The sequence below is a fragment of the Perissodus microlepis genome, chromosome 15, assembly GCF_051167445.1.
Source record: "Perissodus microlepis isolate ML-2025 ecotype Zambia chromosome 15, ASM5116744v1, whole genome shotgun sequence".
NCBI lineage: Eukaryota > Metazoa > Chordata > Actinopteri > Cichliformes > Cichlidae > Perissodus > Perissodus microlepis.
This window is the reverse complement of record NC_140475.1, coordinates 37,462,485-37,481,563: the sequence shown is the minus strand read 5'-3', so window position 1 is coordinate 37,481,563 and position 19,079 is coordinate 37,462,485. Positions and strand designations below refer to the sequence as shown.

The window sequence follows — 19,079 nt, the reverse complement described above, 5'->3', positions numbered from 1 at the left end:
TCATCTGCAGAGGAATGGTTTATTTGAAGAGTTTCAGTCAGGTTTCAGAGCTCATCACAGCACAGAAACAGCTTTAGTGAAGGTTACAAATGATCTTCTTATGGCCTCTGACAGTGGACTCATCTCTGTGCTTGTCCTGCTAGACCTCAGTGCAGCGTTCGATACTGTCGACCATAATATCCTATTAGAGCGATTAGAACATGCTGTAGGTATTACAGGTACTGCACTGCAGTGGTTTGTATCATATCTATCTAATAGACTCCAATTTGTGCATGTAAATGGAGAGTCCTCTTCACACACTGAGGTTAATTATGGATTTCCACAGGGTTCAGTGCTAGGACCAATTCTGTTTACATTATACATGCTTCCCTTAGGCAGCATCATTAGAAGACATAGCATACATTTTCACTGCTATGCAGATGACACCCAGCTCTATCTGTCCATGAAGCCAGATAACACACACCAATTAGTTAAACTGCAGGAATGTCTTAAAGACATAAAGACCTGGATGGCCGCTAACTTTCTGCTTCTTAATTCAGATAAAACTGAGGTTATTGTACTTGGCCCTGAAAATCTTAGAAATATGGTATCTAACCAGATTCATACTCTGGATGGCATTACCTTGGCCTCCAGTAACGCTGTGAGGAACCTTGGAGTCATTTTTGACCAGGACATGTCCTTCAACGCACATATTAAACAAATATGTAAGACTGCTTTCTTCCATTTGCGCAACATCTCTAAAATTAGAAATATCCTGTCTCAGAGTGACGCTGAAAAACTAGTTCATGCATTTATTACTTCCAGGCTGCACTACTGTAATTCATTATTATCAGGATGTCCAAAAAACTCACTGAAAAGCCTTCAGCTAATCCAAAATGCTGCAGCAAGAGTACTGACAGGGACTAGAAGGAGAGAGCATATTTCTCCTGTTTTGGCTTCCCTTCATTGGCTTCCTGTTAAGTCCAGAATTGAATTCAAAATCCTGCTCCTCACATACAAGGTCTTAAATAATCAGGCCCCATCTTACCTTAATGACCTTGTAGTACCATATCACCCTATTAGAGCACTTCGCTCTCGCTCTGCAGGCCTACTTGTTGTTCCTAGAGTATTTAAAAGTAGAATGGGAGGCAGAGCCTTCAGTTTTCAGGCCCCTCTTCTGTGGAACCAGCTTCCAGTTTGGATTCGGGAGACAGAAACTATCTCTACTTTTAAGATTAGGCTTAAAACTTTCCTTTTTGCTAAAGCATATAGTTAGGGCTGGACCAGGTGACCCTGAATCCTCCCTTAGTTATGCTGCAATAGACGTAGGCTGCCGGGGGATTCCCATGATGCATTGAGTTTTTCCTTTCCAGTCACCTTTCTCACTCACTATGTATTAATAGACCTCTCTGCATTGAATCATATCTGTTATTAACCTCTGTCTCTCTTCCACAGCATGTCTTTTATCCTGTCTTCCTTCTCTCACCCCAACCGGTCGCAGCAGATGGCCGCCCCTCCCTGAGCCTGGTTCTGCCGGAGGTTTCTTCCTGTTAAAAGGGAGTTTTTCCTTCCCACTGTCGCCAAAGTGCTTGCTCATAGGGGGTCATATGATTGTTGGGTTTCTCTCTGTATCTATGAAGCGCCTTGAGGCGACTTTTGTTGTGATTTGGCGCTATATAAATAAAATTGAATTGAATTGAATTGAATTGAATTACTTCAGAGGTGTGATGTTTTCAGGGGTTTTTTTTCTGCGCTGCAGAAAATTGTAAAACTATTGTGAACTTGGTGGATCTGTCCAGATCTTTGACTGGAAACTATTTCTATGACTGAGTGGTTCAAAAATGTGTAAGTGAAAAGCTGCCATATTTCAGGTCCCAAAGTCAAACGAACACTGAGGGATCACTGAGAGCTAAAAACGGTCTAACTTCTTTCATCTTTAATAAAATGATCAGTGTTGCTGCTTTACCAGGTTTAACAATTAAGTTTAACATCCAGGCATCCATGAAAACAGAGTTTATTCAATTTAACTGAGTTAGAGGTTAGCAGGAAGTTAGCTCGCTAGTTTCCACCTAAACATGATCATCATAATCAGTGTTACTAATTCATACACTGCTTTATCATCTAGACTTTTTGTCTCATCCAGCACCATGATCAGGTCCAGTTTTTATTTCATCTTTGATTTTTCAGCTGCTGTGCCTGAGCAGCCTCCCAGAGACCCTTTGTTGCAGTTAGTCTTCCTCCAGATGTCATGGTCCTGGGCCATGTTGGCCCAGTATTCTTAGTTTTCATGTATTTTTGTATTTTGTTCCTTATTTAGGCCATGCTTCCTGGGTTGCCCTGTTACGTTGTTCCTTATGTGTTTTCCCCTTGTGACTCTTACCCCCTGTGTGCCCCTCTGTGTATTTGAGCCCTCGTCTCTCCTTGTGTTTTATTCCATGTTTTCCCCAGCCCGTTATGTCTGTGTTCTCCCCGTGCTCTCTCTCCTCCTGTCTGAACCTCTGTGTACTTCCTGTTTTACTTTGACAGTCTCTCGTCAGTATGCGTCATGTTGTGTTCACTCCTGCCGCGTCTCGTTACGATTATCTGTGTCAGCTGTGTTCCCCGTGTGCTCCCACTTCCCTCGTTAACCCTCTGTGTATTTATGTGCATGTCTCCCTCAGTTCAGTGTCGCGTTGTCCATGTCTCCTCCCCAAACCTGTGTGTCTTTCTGTGTTCCCTCGGTCTTCTGTTGGCATTCCCAGTTTAGTTCTGTTTCTTTGTGAAGCCTGCAATAAAGCAGTGATTTTGAGTTCAGCTTTTCGTCTCCGTGAGTTTTGCGTTTGGGTCCTCTTCTGCCTCCACACAGCCAGTTCATGACACCAGAAGCCATCTGGCTGCTTGATCCAGCTCTGGCTGCTGCACCGGGAAAGAGCAGTGAGGAGGTGGATTGATAAATGAAATTCATAACAAAAATTCATAATGGACTTTTTCCATTTAGGAATAATAAGAATCAGCTTTGTCATGTGCGGTAATCCGATTACTTTTTTCAAGTAACGAGTAAAGTAAGGGATTACTATTGCAAAAATGGTAATTAGATTACCATTACTTTCCCGTAGGAACGCTGCGTTACTAAAACCGTGATTTTTTTTTTGCGAGAATGTCTCATGACAGTGACATAAGCGAGTGCGACGTTTGTGACAACAGCTGTGTGCAGATCAACAATGGATAATATATCGAGTGCGGGAGAGATTATGAGCGTGCAGCGTTTAAAGCGTGGAAGTACTGACCTTACTTTGAGTTTGATTCCATAAAAAGTGACAAAAACATTAGTGTCCGTTGTGCGTGGGAAGAAAACTTCTTTTTACAGCGAAAAAAAACCCCTAAACTTCCAAGCAAGCACCGAGTGCGCTACCACGTAATGGGAAATTCACAGAGAAACTCGCGGATTCTTCAACTGACCGCTGCGGCAAACCTGCACCAGGGTAAACCTCCGCCTATCCTACTCCTGCTTTACAGGTGAAAATAGAGCAAAAGGACCGCTAGTCTTTGACTTTATTTATTTTCTGCTGTGTTTTACTTGCATCTATTTGAAAGCGTGAGTGTAAACACAAAAAATATTTTATTTTATGAGCTGGAATGTGCAGAAAATAGGTTTAAATGTTAAACAATTTTCTTCCAGTCAGAGAATGTTGCATATAATTAAATTTTTGCTTGATGCATATAGTTAAAAGGTTAAAACTAATAAAACAAGTTTTAAAAAGAGACTTTTCCATTTGATTACATTTTGTATGATGGATTATGTAGAAAAAGTAGGATTGGGCTGAAAGATCTATCGTCTTCTCACCTATTCAGGTAGTAAATCGTGTTTTTAAAAAGTAACTAAGTAACTAAGTAATTAAATACTTTTGAAAATAAGTAATCAGTAAAGTAACGGGATTACTTTTTTTGGGAAGTAATCAGTAATTAGTTACTGATTACTTTTTTCAAGTAACTTGACCAACACTGGTTGTTTGTACATGAATCACAATGTGTTACTTCAGAGGTGTGATGTTTTCAGGGTTTTTTTTTCTGCGCTGCAGAAAATTGTAAAACTACTGTGAACTTGGTGGATCTGTCCAGATCTTTGACTGGAAACTATTTCTATGAATGAGTGGTTCAAAAATGTGTAAGTGAAAAGCTGCCATATTTCAGGTCCCAAAGTCAAACGAACACTGAGGGATCACTGAGAGCTAAAAACGGTCTAACTTCTTTCATCTTTAATAAAATGATCAGTGTTGCTGCTTTACCAGGTTTAACAACTAAGTTTAACATCCAGGCATCCATGAAAACAGAGTTTATTCAATTTAACTGAGTTAGAGGTTAGCAGGAAGTTAGCTCGCTAGTTTCCACCTAAACATGATCATCATAATCAGTGTTACTAATTCATACACTGGTTTATCATCTAGACTTTTTGTCTCATCCAGCACCATGATCAGGTCCAGTTTTTATTTCATCTTTGATTTTTCAGCTGCTGTGCCTGAGCAGCCTCCCAGAGACCCTTTGTTGCAGTTAGTCTTCCTCCAGATGTCATGGTCCTGGGCCATGTTGGCCCAGTATTCTTAGTTTTCATGTATTTTTGTATTTTGTTCCTTATTTAGGCCATGCTTCCTGGGTTGCCCTGTTACGTTGTTCCTTATGTGTTTTCCCCTTGTGACTCTTACCCCCTGTGTGCCCCTCTGTGTATTTGAGCCCTCGTCTCTCCTTGTGTTTTATTCCATGTTTTCCCCAGCCCGTTATGTCTGTGTTCTCCCCGTGCTCTCTCTCCTCCTGTCTGAACCTCTGTGTACTTCCTGTTTTACTTTGACAGTCTCTCGTCAGTATGCGTCATGTTGTGTTCACTCCTGCCGCGTCTCGTTACGATTATCTGTGTCAGCTGTGTTCCCCGTGTGCTCCCACTTCCCTCGTTAACCCTCTGTGTATTTATGTGCATGTCTCCCTCAGTTCAGTGTCGCGTTGTCCATGTCTCCTCCCCAAACCTGTGTGTCTTTCTGTGTTCCCTCGGTCTTCTGTTGGCATTCCCAGTTTAGTTCTGTTTCTTTGTGAAGCCTGCAATAAAGCAGTGATTTTGAGTTCAGCTTTTCGTCTCCGTGAGTTTTGCGTTTGGGTCCTCTTCTGCCTCCACGCAGCCAGTTCATGACACCAGAAGCCATCTGGCTGCTTGATCCAGCTCTGGCTGCTGCACCGGGAAAGAGCAGTGAGGAGGTGGATTGATAAATGAAATTCATAACAAAAATTCATAATGGACTTTTTCCATTTAGGAATAATAAGAATCAGCTTTGTCATGTGCGGTAATCCGATTACTTTTTTCAAGTAACGAGTAAAGTAAGGGATTACTATTGCAAAAATGGTAATTAGATTACCATTACTCTCCCGTAGGAACGCTGCGTTACTAAAACCGTGATTTTTTTTTCTGCGAGAATGTCTCATGACAGTGACATAAGCGAGTGCGACGTTTGTGACAACAGCTGTGTGCAGATCAACAATGGATAATATATCGAGTGCGGGAGAGATTATGAGCGTGCAGCGTTTAAAGCGTGGAAGTACTGACCTTACTTTGAGTTTGATTCCATAAAAAGTGACAAAAACATTAGTGTCCGTTGTGCGTGGGAAGAAAACTTCTTTTTACAGCGAAAAAAAACCCCTAAACTTCCAAGCAAGCACCGAGTGCGCTACCACGTAATGGGAAATTCACAGAGAAACTCGCGGATTCTTCAACTGACCGCTGCGGCAAACCTGCACCAGGGTAAACCTCCGCCTATCCTACTCCTGCTTTACAGGTGAAAATAGAGCAAAAGGACCGCTAGTCTTTGACTTTATTTATTTTCTGCTGTGTTTTACTTGCATCTATTTGAAAGCGTGAGTGTAAACACAAAAAATATTTTATTTTATGAGCTGGAATGTGCAGAAAATAGGTTTAAATGTTAAACAATTTTCTTCCAGTCAGAGAATGTTGCATATAATTAAATTTTTGCTTGATGCATATAGTTAAAAGGTTAAAACTAATAAAACAAGTTTTAAAAAGAGACTTTTCCATTTGATTACATTTTGTATGATGGATTATGTAGAAAAAGTAGGATTGGGCTGAAAGATCTATCGTCTTCTCACCTATTCAGGTAGTAAATCGTGTTTTTAAAAAGTAACTAAGTAACTAAGTAATTAAATACTTTTGAAAATAAGTAATCAGTAAAGTAACGGGATTACTTTTTTTGGGAAGTAATCAGTAATTAGTTACTGATTACTTTTTTCAAGTAACTTGACCAACACTAGTTGTTTGTACATGAATCACAATGTGTTACTTCAGAAGTGTGATGTTTTCAGGGTTTTTTTTTCTGCGCTGCAGAAAATTGTAAAACTACTGTGAACTTGGTGGATCTGTCCAGATCTTTGACTGGAAACTATTTCTATGAATGAGTGGTTCAAAAATGTGTAAGTGAAAAGCTGCCATATTTCAGGTCCCAAAGTCAAACGAACACTGAGGGATCACTGAGAGCTAAAAACGGTCTAACTTCTTTCATCTTTAATAAAATGATCAGTGTTGCTGCTTTACCAGGTTTAACAACTAAGTTTAACATCCAGGCATCCATGAAAACAGAGTTTATTCAATTTAACTGAGTTAGAGGTTAGCAGGAAGTTAGCTCGCTAGTTTCCACCTAAACATGATCATCATAATCAGTGTTACTAATTCATACACTGGTTTATCATCTAGACTTTTTGTCTCATCCAGCACCATGATCAGGTCCAGTTTTTATTTCATCTTTGATTTTTCAGCTGCTGTGCCTGAGCAGCCTCCCAGAGACCCTTTGTTGCAGTTAGTCTTCCTCCAGAAGCCATCTGGCTGTTTGATCCAACTCTGGCTGCTGCACCGGGAAAGAGCAGTGAGGAGGTGGATTGATAAATGAAATTCATAACAAAAATTCATAATGGACTTTTTCCATTCAGGAATAATAAGAATCAGCTTTCTTTTTAATTGCTATTACCTGACAGTCAGATAACCAGCTTTTAAAAACATATTCATAAACACTTTGCAGTCAACAAAATTTGCACAGAGGTTATAGATGAAATAAAAGTATCACGTGTTTTCTAGGTGTGTTTATAACTCTGTTATTGTACATATTCTGTGTTATACATCATAATCATTCCAGTCTTTTTTTTTTTTTTTTACTGTTTTAATCTTTATAAAACTGTTATTTATTTATTTATTTTTGTGATTTCTGCTGCCCTATTGGTCTGGTCTCTCTTGAAAGTCTGAGAATGTGATATTCATAATAAAAGGATTTAAAAGTTTACTGCCAAAAAATGATTGCACTTCATAACAGAAATGTGCTAACTGGCTTGAAATAGATCGAAACTGTTATGAGATTGCTTCAGGGAGCAGACATGACACCGTCTTTTAGGTTTCGCCATCACTTTGTATTATGCGCACAACACCACCCTCCTCTGGCTTCCACATGAACTGCACCTTAAACATCAACTGTTTACAAATGTCATGACACAAACAAACGTTTCAATACCGTAAATCACTTTTTGGACTGCGATCACTTTTTGGCACAACATCGGCTCTGATAACATTTAAAGCATTGAAAAACTATTCTTTAATGCTAAAAATCCATTATCAATTGTAGTTATTTATTTATTAATTTAAATTTCAGATATCGATCTTCATTTTTGTAAACTGGTGAATTAATGATTTTTTAAAGAATTAAAACGACAAAGTTTGGCAATATATTTTTTAAAAAGGATGAATAAAACAGTAAAATAAAATGAGAAATATATATATTTTTTAAAAACTATGATAATTAGACGAACTTTATTTTAAATATATACAATTGATTTTCGGTGACACTGGGTGTCATGGTGATGATGACGTGTTTGAGTGCAGGTATAAAAGCAGGAGGCAAAATGGGAATTCGGGTTTCACGTTTGAGCGCAAACAGGAGCTTTTTCCCACTAGTGCTGTGAAAACTCGGATTTTTCAAACTACAGCTAACGTTTGAAAATCTTCAAGAAGGATTTGCAAAATGACTTCAAACTTCAGTCGCGAGATGCACCTGATCTCCCTTTTCATTGAGGAGGTGATAGATCAACGCTATGGTGAGTACAGCAGGCTAATATGTCAGAGTGCTAGCAAACAAATACAACTTAGATTTTTGTCTTTTATTGTTTGGAAGTAGGACTTCATGAGTGTTAACATTTAGGATGAGATGTTTCATACTTGAGTAACATCAATTTTAACGTGTGCCAGTACACTATAAAGATGGCGCCATGTTTTTTTTTAATTGCTAAGGCATTGGAGGACGCTGACGTCAGCGCGCGGGCCGTTTTTGCATGTAGAGGGTTTGAGTTGACATGTTTGGGCTGCTGGCGCTGAGTTATACGTGAAAGTTTCATAGATTGTGAATGTGTAAAGCTGGAGAATGGAGTTTTAAAAGTTCACAGAGTCGCTGGATGAGTTTGAGATTGAAACAGTGTGTGCCTGCAATAAGGAGGTGGGAGGTTTCTCACCTAAATGTAGCTGCTTTATTCTCAAAATATCGATGCTCAACTAATATGAAGATATTACTCCTTAATGTGAATGCGTATTAAAACCTCAGTGAAAGTCCATGCAGCCTTACACAACATGAAAACTTTTACCAGGTGAAAAATGTGAAGGCTTTCATAAACAATGAGTTCTGCTGGGAGCTTCTTACTGTTTGTGTGTGGAAGAGCTTATGATGATGTAAAGCCATGTCTGGACAATTTAAATTCAGGCTTTAATTTGTGTGATCACATGATTAACGTAGACGCACGCTTTGCTTTCTCGTAGCTGATCTGGTGAGTCCAGTCACTGCACCTCAGATGGTCGTCATTAACTTGAGGAACCGTGAACTGAACAGGAGCCATCTGGACTCCATGCCCCCCCTGGTCCTCACTCTTTACCATAACCTGGTGACTGGGTCCAAGGACTTTCCTGACATACCTTTTAAAGGATGGTCCTACCGGGACCAGGTGACGACACCATTTGTCAATGTGAGGCAGAGCCAGAGAGAGAACACCACTCCTTCTCCTCCTACAGACTCACCAGCTGGCATGATGCTGCCGCCTGCGGGCTCCAGCTCTCATCCACGCTTCCTGACTCCAGTTCTTCCAGAGAAAGCAGATCTTGCTGTGCTGAAGGCAGATCGGAGGAACTGTGTCCGCACCCTGACTGTCGACGGCCTCCCCATCACAAGAGTCATCTCCACTGTTTACCGAACAGAGGACACTGAGATGAAGAACCGCTGGAGAGTAACAGACTACAGCGTGGACGGCAGAGTTCTCACTTCGGTGCTCTGCCGTGTTCTAAATATGTCGGCAAAGCGTGCTAAGAGGAAGGCGGAGGAAGAGAGCAGCATCCGGAGCCCGACTCAAGCAAGGAAGCGCTTGAGATTATAATATACAGTGAAGCATGTCGAACGTCAGCAAGCCTGAACAAAGTGGTAAGTAGTAAATAGTGCTTAAGGTTGTTTCTAAAATAATGTCCTAAAATATTTGAAAATCGTCGAGGTTTTAACTTTTATTCTTTCTTTTCTGCCTCTTGTTTCTAAAAGTCAGGAAAAAGAGTCACGCTGCGAAGAAACACCACACAGAAGATTTTCCCTCAGTAAAATGGTAAATATATTCATCTTGTTATGACGTTTGCTCACAATAACCAGGAGTGTTTCTGAAGTGATTCACTCTCATTTGGTGTTATTTGATCCAAAGACAACTGAGGGTCTTCAGAGCAGCGTGAACGGCCGTCACCTGAGAGCAAGACAGTCCTCGGGCCTTTGTGGTTCCCTCCAGGTACTCCAGCTTCATCCCACAGTCCAGAGAGATGCAGTTAGGTTGAATGTGAGTGTGAATGGTTGTCTGTTTCTCTGTGTTAGACTGACCTGTCCAGGTTGTACCCCCGCCTCTGGCCCCATAACAGCTGGGATGGCTCCAATCTTGAATTGGTGAAGCAGAAGAAATGGATGGAAGGATGATCCAAAGAGAAACATTGAAGGCCCTCTCACAAAAAAAGATAAGAACTCATTTTACACATTGTTGAAACATCCTGAAAGTTATTTGTTGTGTTTAGAAACTTGTTGAACTGTCATTAGAGTTTGTTTCGACTTGTTGTTCATTTCTTATTCGGTTCAGCTGTGTTTCTATGTGTCCTTAGTTCCCATAATCAGCCTCCTGTGTGTAAATATTGTGTCAGTCTCCCTTTGTCCCTTGTCAGAGTGTTAGTCTCCGTCCCCTCGTGTTTCCTTGCCTCAGTAGTTCTGTTTCCTACAGTTTTCCCCCAGTATAGGTTTTGGTTAGACTTTTTCAGTTCCCTTTGTCAGTCTTTGTATTTGGTATTTCCTCATCAGTCTCATCACTTTCCTCTCCAGAAAGAAAACAATAAAAAGACCTGAAGAGACGTCTATGCAAACGCTCTCATTGTGAAAGATAAGTATACATCCAACTAATCTGTGACTCTGTCACAGCTCTGATCAGCAATTCTTTCAGGTTTGTCTGTTTTGATGATGTTATTAATTATTATCCTTTATCCAGGATTTTCTCCTCCTTGAATCGCTACCTTATCGTGGTGGAGGGGTTTGTGTGTCCCAGGGATCCCAGGGGCTATGTTGTCTGGGGGCTTTTGCCCCCTGGTAGGGTCTCCCATGGCAAATTGGTCCTGGGTGAGGGACCAGACAAAGAGCGATTCAGAAGACCCTTATGAAAAGAATATCGAGGGAACAGTTTACCCTGCCCGGGATAGGGTTACCGGGGCCCCGCCCTGGAGCCAGGCCCAGGGAGGGTGCCCGAGGGCGAGCGTCTGGTGGCCGGGCCTTAGTCCATGGGGCCCGGCCGGGCACAGCCCGAAGAGGAGACATGGGCCCATCCTCCCGCAGGCCCACCACCCGCACGGGGTGGTGGGCCTGTCAAGTCACAGACTTGTCACAGACTTGACGGGGTGTCAGGAAAAAGAGCCAAGATGAGAAGAAACACCACACAGAAGATTTTCCCTCAGTAAAATGGTAAATATATTCATCTTGTTATGACGTTTGCTCACAATAACCAGGAGTGTTCACGTTGTTCTGAAGTGATTCACTCTCATTTGGTGTTATTTGGTGTTTGTCTTTGAAAGGAGAGGAGCAGTAACGACACTGGGAGACAAACAACAGGATGATCCAAAGACAACTGAGAGTGTTCAGAGCAGCGTGAACGGCCGTCACCTGAGAGCAAGACAGTCCTCGGGCCTTTGTGGTTCCCTCCAGGTACTCCAGCTTCATCCCACAGTCCAGAGAGATGCAGTTAGGTTGAATGTGAGTGTGAATGGTTGTCTGTTTCTCTGTGTTAGACTGACCTGTCCAGGTTGTACCCCCGCCTCTGGCCCCATAACAGCTGGGATGGCTCCAATCTTGAATTGGATAAGCTGAAGAAATGGATGGAAGGATGATCCAAAGAGAAACATCAAAGACCCTCTCACCAGCTTTCATTTATTAAATTTGTCTTTACTAAACGATTTCTGGTGTGTACTTGCGTTGATACTCAGACAACAGCTCGTCTTTCTGTTTGTGCTGGAAGATTCAGGCAAACACATATTACATATATAGATTGTTATATGACACAGTTTCACATTTAGTGCTATATGATAATGATAAGGTCCAGTTTAATAGTATTGCTAGTGTCTAATGAAATGAACACGTGATTTTCAGATCCAGCAAAGTGAATATTTTTCACTGTGGATAAATTACATGGAAACGTTTAATGAGTCATCAGCTATTTCACTACAAAGATGATGTGATTAAAGGTTCTCATACATGCAGGTCAGAAGTTTTGCTCCATCCTGGATGTTAAATGCTGATCAATGTTTACACATATCTGCACATTTCTAACAGCTCATTTCACAGGTCATCAGTCTCCTGACTGCATATGCAGAGTTTTATCATCACGTGTTCATGGCAGACAAACATAATTATGAATTCTTGTTTTAGTTCCATTCAGTCACTCAACATCAGGTGTCTGCTTGTCCTGAGCTGTGAGAACTACAGTGAGTTGCTTTCCTCTTTAGCTTAGTATTAATAAACCAGGTCGTAGGTGGGCACCTGCATCAAGGAGTCAAGAAGCATATTTTATTGTTTAATGGTGAAAATAATGGATTCTTGTTCATTTGTTTAATGGAAAGACTGAAAGTGCGGCCTGGTGTTGACTTACACTTATTCAAAGTGATGAAGTACCAACAGATACTAAAAGTCACAGCCTGAAACACGTCAACTGCTTTATTATTTCTAGTTATAAATAAACTGTCAGTTTATGGCCCCTGTGGCTCGATCAGGCCCCTTCCGGGATGTGGAGATATTTATTATTTACTATAACTTGTGCTTATGTTGGTTTTTGCTGTGGTTTCGCTACTGTGTTTTTCTCTTTTTGCTTGTTTTTATTTTTCCAGCAGGTGATCAAACAGATTTTTAGTGTCTTCTCTCTCTTCTCCTATTTTTTTTGCTTTCCATCTCCTTCTGTTGAGCATCTTCCCAACTTCTCTTTTCTTCATCTTTCTCTTTCCCATCCCCCAGTCCTGTCCGTTCTGATTGTAATCATTTCAAAGAAAAGAAAGAAATAATAAAGAGCTAATACACTTTGACAATCAAGTGGACCAGTGTGGCAAAAGCTGTAATGATCCATTTGGGAAAATAAATCTGTTGGACTGGTAAACTAATATACGATAATAATACGGTATGAAAAATGGCAAACATGAGAATTCTGTGTGTTTTCCTTCTTATCTGCAGACTAACAGTCCACAGGTTTGGTGCTCAGACTCTGATTTGTTCCCTGGAGATGGAGGAGAGAGAGCACAGAGGACAGCAAGGTGGAGGAGTGAAGGAGAAGGTGGTGCAGCTCAGTGTCCAATCAGGAGTGAGCATCTCTATATATGTATATAGAATATATATATTTCAAGTTTTTGTTTTGAGTTTTTGTTGTTTTTTATTTTTTAAAGCAAACACTAAAACTGTCACCCACACCTCTGAAGATAAAGATAACTAATCATAAATAAAGGGAATATTATCATGATGAGGACACTATCAGAGGTAGTTCAGGGAACTGTTATACTTCAGATACCAGAAAAATCGTTTTTCTTTTCTTGTTTCTTTGGCTTGACTTCATGGTAGGCAAAATGAAGAAGAGTGCTTGATTGCGCCTAAGTAAGTAAAAGCTGCATGGCAAAACAACACACACCTTCACTGCAGATGCATGCACAGAAACCAGTATTTTTTCTACCTTAAATATTAAGTAGTGTGTGTACAGTAGTCAATATAATGGGATGTGTCCTAAAGCAGCGAAAGAAGAACTGACTTCTTACAGCAATTTGCAATATTTAGGATTTTATTGAACACTTTTACCTTTCAACATTTGTAACATTAGTGAGTAATGAAGCATTGCAGAATAAATAAAATAAAACTCTAAAAGTCCGTTATTACACTCTTAAATCCTACTACTTATTCCTGCGTCTTTTGTGATCTTACAAAGCTTCAAATGACGCGTCGACTATTAAATTAGTCATCGACGATTTTGATAGTCACCGTAATCGTGACTCCTCGTGAACAAATATAGACACACTAATATTTCACCAGTGTTGTAACATCACATGTCGTTAGCATGGGTAAGAGAACGAAATCAATACCTCAGATGGAAGCACCTTGACTGGGTTACTTCAACATCACTGGGTGACATGTCACTTTGATGCACCGACAGTGGAATTATAGTTCAGGTGACCTGCATGCCTTTGCACTCTAAAGACACTAGAGCACCTAAAGGACGCATGGAAACATCAAGTGATACACAGATAAGACTGTTGCACAGAAATATGCAGTATCTGCACACTGTAACATGTTTAGTTGCTTTACTCAAGAGCCTGACTTCAGATGAATGACTCTGACAATCTAATTTTTCTTGCAGATTGAATGCACCTTCTGTGGGAAGTGGTACCACACAGTGTGTGTGGACTTCCCCTCTGCAGAAGGCGACTACAAATGTTGTGGTTGCTAAATAAACAGAAAAAATTGATCCCTGTTGTCTTTGCTTACTGATTGTTTTTAGTGTTGACAATCCACATTGCTGGGATTGCATCTTTCAACATGTTTGTGGGTAGATCTGGATGTACCAGGGGTAAGTGTAGCCACTCAGCCTCTACTCAATGTGATCATAGCAGCAGGTGCAGATGTGTCACAAGTTAATCTAGTAGTAGGCTATGGTATTTGGCCACAGGTGGCAGCAGTGGACTGACCTCCATTGGAGACTGCTCCAGCTGCTATGTGATAGTGTATCTGCTACAAATTGAAGATCATATGGAAGTTTTGGAAATTAACCCTTGTATTATGTTGACAAACAAAAAGGTGACATTGATTTTGTTGCGGGTCATTTTGACCCGTACTGTGTAAATCCACTCAGAATTGTCAAGAAACTGCAATAAAACAATAGCAACTTTATTTTCCATCAGATAAACATGTAGAACACAGACATACAACAGTTAGACTTTCCATAACTATTTTAGGAACCATTTGGTAAAGGTTTTTCGTTCTTATACACACACACACACACATTTCTTTTGAACTTGCCCAACGTTCTCAGTTTTTCAATGCTCAACATTTTCGATTTTGTCCACGTGATGGACAGAATGTAACTGTGTGCTTTCTGCAGGTGTACTTCTTGCATTTCTCACACAAAATGCTTGTTTTAAAACAGGAATCTTCCTAACTAAGATTTAAAACAAAAGATTTCTACGTCCCCTCCAGTCTCAAAAACAGATGACAAACCAATCGACACACCTGAGTCACTGACTTTCTTAAATCCACTCACTCTCACTGGCTCTGTTCATTACTAATCACTGTGTAACTGCTGTGAATTCACAGTAACTGCCATCTCCTTACAAATGTTCATTAGATTAACCACACTTATACAGACTTGTATATAACTACCAACTCTCCAGCCATGTTGATGGATTGCCTATATTGGCTGGAAATATTCATTTCCAGAGAAAAGACACAGATAGACTCTGCTTACAGGATGTGATGTGACAACACTAATGAAATATTGATGTGTTATATTTGTCCAAGGCGTATTTCATTGTTATGGGAAAAGAGAATATTAAAATCATGATGACCAATTGGAGTGGTGATTTCTATGACTTTGTATATATAATTTGGAATGTTGTACAAATGTAGGCCAATAAGAAATATATGATATCATTTCATTCTTTTCAAAGGTTTATTTGCATGACGCACAGACAGACACAATTGAAAGGTACAAATGTGTTGTGCATGAAACGAATTCAAACGTGCTGCAGATGTGTGTCACAAGTTGATCTGGCTGTAGGCTGTGGCACTTGGCCAGAGGTGGCGCTGGTTGACTCAAGTCCATGTTAGTGCACAAAGTAAACTGCTCGCTTTAGTTGTGCAGCAAAAACGCTGAAACCGGAGAAATAAAACGTGCGAGGGGAACGATAACGACGACAAGAGTCTCCCGATCGTTTACTCTTGCTGTCCTGTGAACAACATCGGCGTGGTGTTAATTGTTTGCTGTTTTCGCGATCGCATCGCGCATGAGGATATCACCAGGTAAACTCGCCACATTTTTAAACATTTTGTTGTTCAACAGCATCGAGACTGACAGAGTGTGTTTGAGATAACCTCACAAGTGTCACAGATGACACATTTGGCGTTTTTTTTGCTGGCTTGTCGGTAGCAGCTCCTGAAACGCAAGACTGCCACACATCTGTTCGACCAACGCCAGTTGATCTAAACGCCAGTAGATCTGGAACACCGGCGCACTCGTGCGTCTGAGGAGACGCGGACTGCGAACTGCTCTTCCTGGGATCTTCCTTTCCAATGTACGCTCACTCAGGAATAAGATAGACGAGCTGGCCCTGATGAGAAGCATGAACAGAGACTTTGCCTCCTCCTGTGTCTTATGTTTTACGGAGTCGTGGCTCTGTGAGGACATCCCGGACAGCGCGCTCAAGCTGGAGGGCTTTCATCTGCTGTGCGCGGACCGGCAGGCCTCTCTCTCTGGTAAGACCAAAGGTGGAGGTGTCTGCTTCTACATTAATAGTGGCTGGTGCACAGATGTAACAGTGATTGCTCAGCACTGCTCTTCCTCTCTGGAATACCTTTTTATTCACTGCAAACCGTTTTATTCTCCGCGGGAGTTTGCTTCATTCATCCTGGCCGCTGTTTACATCCCGCCAGATGCGGATGCGCAGGCAGCTCAGTGCGCACTCGCGGAGCAGATACTGCACATGGAGCGGACATTCCCGGACTCTCTCATCATTGCTCTTGGGGACTTTAACAAAGCCAATCTGAGCCATGAGCTTCCCAAATACAAGCAGTATATTAAATGCCCGACCAGAGAGGAGAGGACATTAGACCACTGTTACAGCACGATCAGCGGGGCCTATCGTGCGGTGCCCCGCGCTTCACTCGGACTTTCTGACCACGTCATGATCCACCTTATCCCCGCGTACAGACAGAGGCTGAAGCTCTCCAAACCTGTCGTGAGGACCAAAAAACTGTGGAGCAACGAGGCTGTGGAGGAGCTTCGCACGTGTTTGGAGTCTACAGACTGGGACACAATGAAGGCTGCTTCTAACAGCTTGGACGAGTTTACGGACACTGTCACCTCCTATATCCACTTCTGTGAGGACAGCATTGTGCCATCACGCACCAGGGTGAGTTATAACAATGACAAACCCTGGTTTACTCCTAAACTCAAAAAGCTGTGGCTGGAAAAGAGAAAGGCGTTCAGAAGCGGAGACAGGGACTGCTACAGAGAGGCCAAGTACAGGTTCACTAACGAAGTGGACATTGCTAAACACCAGCACTCTGAGAAGATGCAGCAGCAGATCTCAGAGAATGACTCGGCCTCTGTGTGGAAAGGTTTTAGGAATATCACCAACTACAAGCCTAAAACCCCCCACTCCACTGATGACTTGCTCTTGGCCAACACCCTTAACGACTTTTACTGCCGTTTTGACGAGCCATCAGGCAGCCTTCACACCTCCAACGGCCCCAACAATAGAGACACTTTGGACACTCATTCCCCCACCTCTCCCCCCTCCATAGAGCCATCACCACCTTCAAACACTTCACCTAGAACACCCCCCTCCTCACCCCACACAAAAGAGGATTTCACACCACCTCCTCCCACCACAACTCTTCATATTCATGAAGCAGGTGTGAGGAAGCAGTTTAAGAGTGAATGCTCGAAAAGCTCCCGGCCCAGACGGTGTGTCTCCTGCCACCCTCAGACACTGTGCAAACGAGCTGGCCCCAGTGTTTTCTGGCATTTTCAACTCCTCACTGCAGGCATGTCATGTGCCTGCCTGCTTCAAGTCCTCTACCATAATCCCTGTCCCCAAGAAACCTAGGATCACTGGGCTAAATGACTACAGACCTGTGGCTCTGACATCTGTGGTCATGAAGTCATTTGAGCGCCTGGTTCTCTCCTATCTCAAGACCCTCACGGCCCCCCTCCTGGACCCCCTGCAGTTTGCATACAGAGCCAACAGGTCTGTAGATGACGCCATCAACATGGCTCTACACTTCATCCTGCAGCATCTGGACTCCCCAGGAACCTACGCCAGGATCCTGTTTGTGGACTTCAGCTCTGCATTCAACACCATCCTTCCAGACCATCTCCAAGGCAAGCTTTCCCAGATGAATGTGCCTGATCCCATCTGCCGGTGGATCACTGACTTCCTGACGGACAGGAAGCAGCATGTGAGGCTGGGAAAGAATGTCTCGGACTCCCGGACCATCAGCACCGGCTCCCCTCAGGGCTGTGTTCTTTCTCCTCTGCTCTTCTCCCTGTATACCAACTGCTGCACCTCCACCCACCAGTCTGTCAAGCTAATCAAGTTTGCAGATGACACCACCGTTATTGGACTCATCTCGGACGGGGATGAGTCTGCCTACAGGAGGGAGGTTGAACGTCTGGTGTCCTGGTGCAGCCACAACAACCTGGTGCTGAATGCCCAGAAGACAGTGGAGATTATTGTGGACTTCAGGAAGCACACAGCTCCACTCCCCCCCATCATCCTGACTGACACCCCCATCACCTCTGTGGACTCATTCCGCTTCCCGGGTACCACCATCACCCAGGACCTGAAGTGGGAGCCCACCATCACCTCCGTCATTAAGAAAGCCCAGCAGAGGATGTACTTCCTGAGGCAGCTGAAGAAATTCAACCTGCCAACACGGACGATGATGCAATTCTACACTGCAATCATCGAGTCCATCCTCACCTCCTCCATCACCGTGTGGTACGCTGGAGCCACTATCAGGGACAAACAGAGACTGCAGCGTGTTGTGCGCTCTGCTGAGAAGGTGATTGGCTGCAGACTCCCATCTCTGCAGGACCTGTACACCTCCAGGACACTGGGGCGTGCAGCTCGGATCTCAGCTGACCCTTCTCACCCTGGACACAGTCTGTTTGACCTGCTCCCCTCAGGCAGGAGGCTCCGGTCCATTCGCACCAGAACCTCTCGCCATAAGAACAGTTTCTTCCCCTCTGCTGTTGGACACATGAACAATAACCATATGACTGTTCCCACCACTAACACATGACCCTACGCTGTGTTCACTGCATCATTCCATGTTTGGCACTGATCACCACCTGCACTCATGTATATATCATGTATATATCTATCTACTTAGCACTTTTAATTCTTATTCTTATTTTTATTTTCATGTCTATTTAAGCGTAATTTATGACAGTATGTTTGCACTGAAGCACCGCAGCAATTTCCTAATGTTGTAAACCTGCTCAACATTTGGCAATAAAACCCTTTCTGATTCTGATTCTGATTCTGAAAAGAAAAGAGACAGAGATGTGTGTTTTCTGTTAATACCATAATTGCAGTCATCTTAAACAAACATGACATTTCTTTGGCACGATTGCTTTTTCACTGATTTGAAACTTTAATGTGTGGTACAACAATTCTTCTAGTTAAATAATTCTACAAGAATTATGTGTTTTCCCCTTGTGACTCTTACCCCCTGTGTGCCCCTCTGTGTATTTGAGCCCTTGTCTCTCCTTGTGTTTTATTCCATGTTTTC

At 42.3% G+C, this 19,079-nt stretch overlaps 1 protein-coding gene across 1 annotated transcript; it reads left to right on the top strand.

The window, feature by feature from the left end:
• The first annotated feature begins 7,830 nt into the window (after window positions 1-7,830).
• Window positions 7,831-10,019, top strand: LOC146372641 (uncharacterized). Its single transcript, XM_084952577.1, has 4 exons — window positions 7,831-8,088; window positions 8,801-9,624; window positions 9,718-9,798; window positions 9,882-10,019. Exons 1-2 carry the CDS (start codon window positions 8,016-8,018, stop codon window positions 9,406-9,408), a joined length of 681 nt encoding a protein of 226 aa, XP_084808703.1. The 5' UTR covers window positions 7,831-8,015; the 3' UTR covers window positions 9,409-9,624; window positions 9,718-9,798; window positions 9,882-10,019.
• Window positions 10,020-19,079: the final 9,060 nt, after the last annotated feature.

Bases quoted from the DNA above. Each gene is read 5' to 3' on its own strand.
- LOC146372641 (XM_084952577.1), top strand. From the start codon at position 8,016: ATGACTTCAAACTTCAGTCGCGAGATGCACCTGATCTCCCTTTTCATT. The intron at 8,089-8,800 runs GTGAGTACAGCA...GCTTTCTCGTAG, and splicing joins GGTGATAGATCAACGCTATG to CTGATCTGGTGAGTCCAGTC.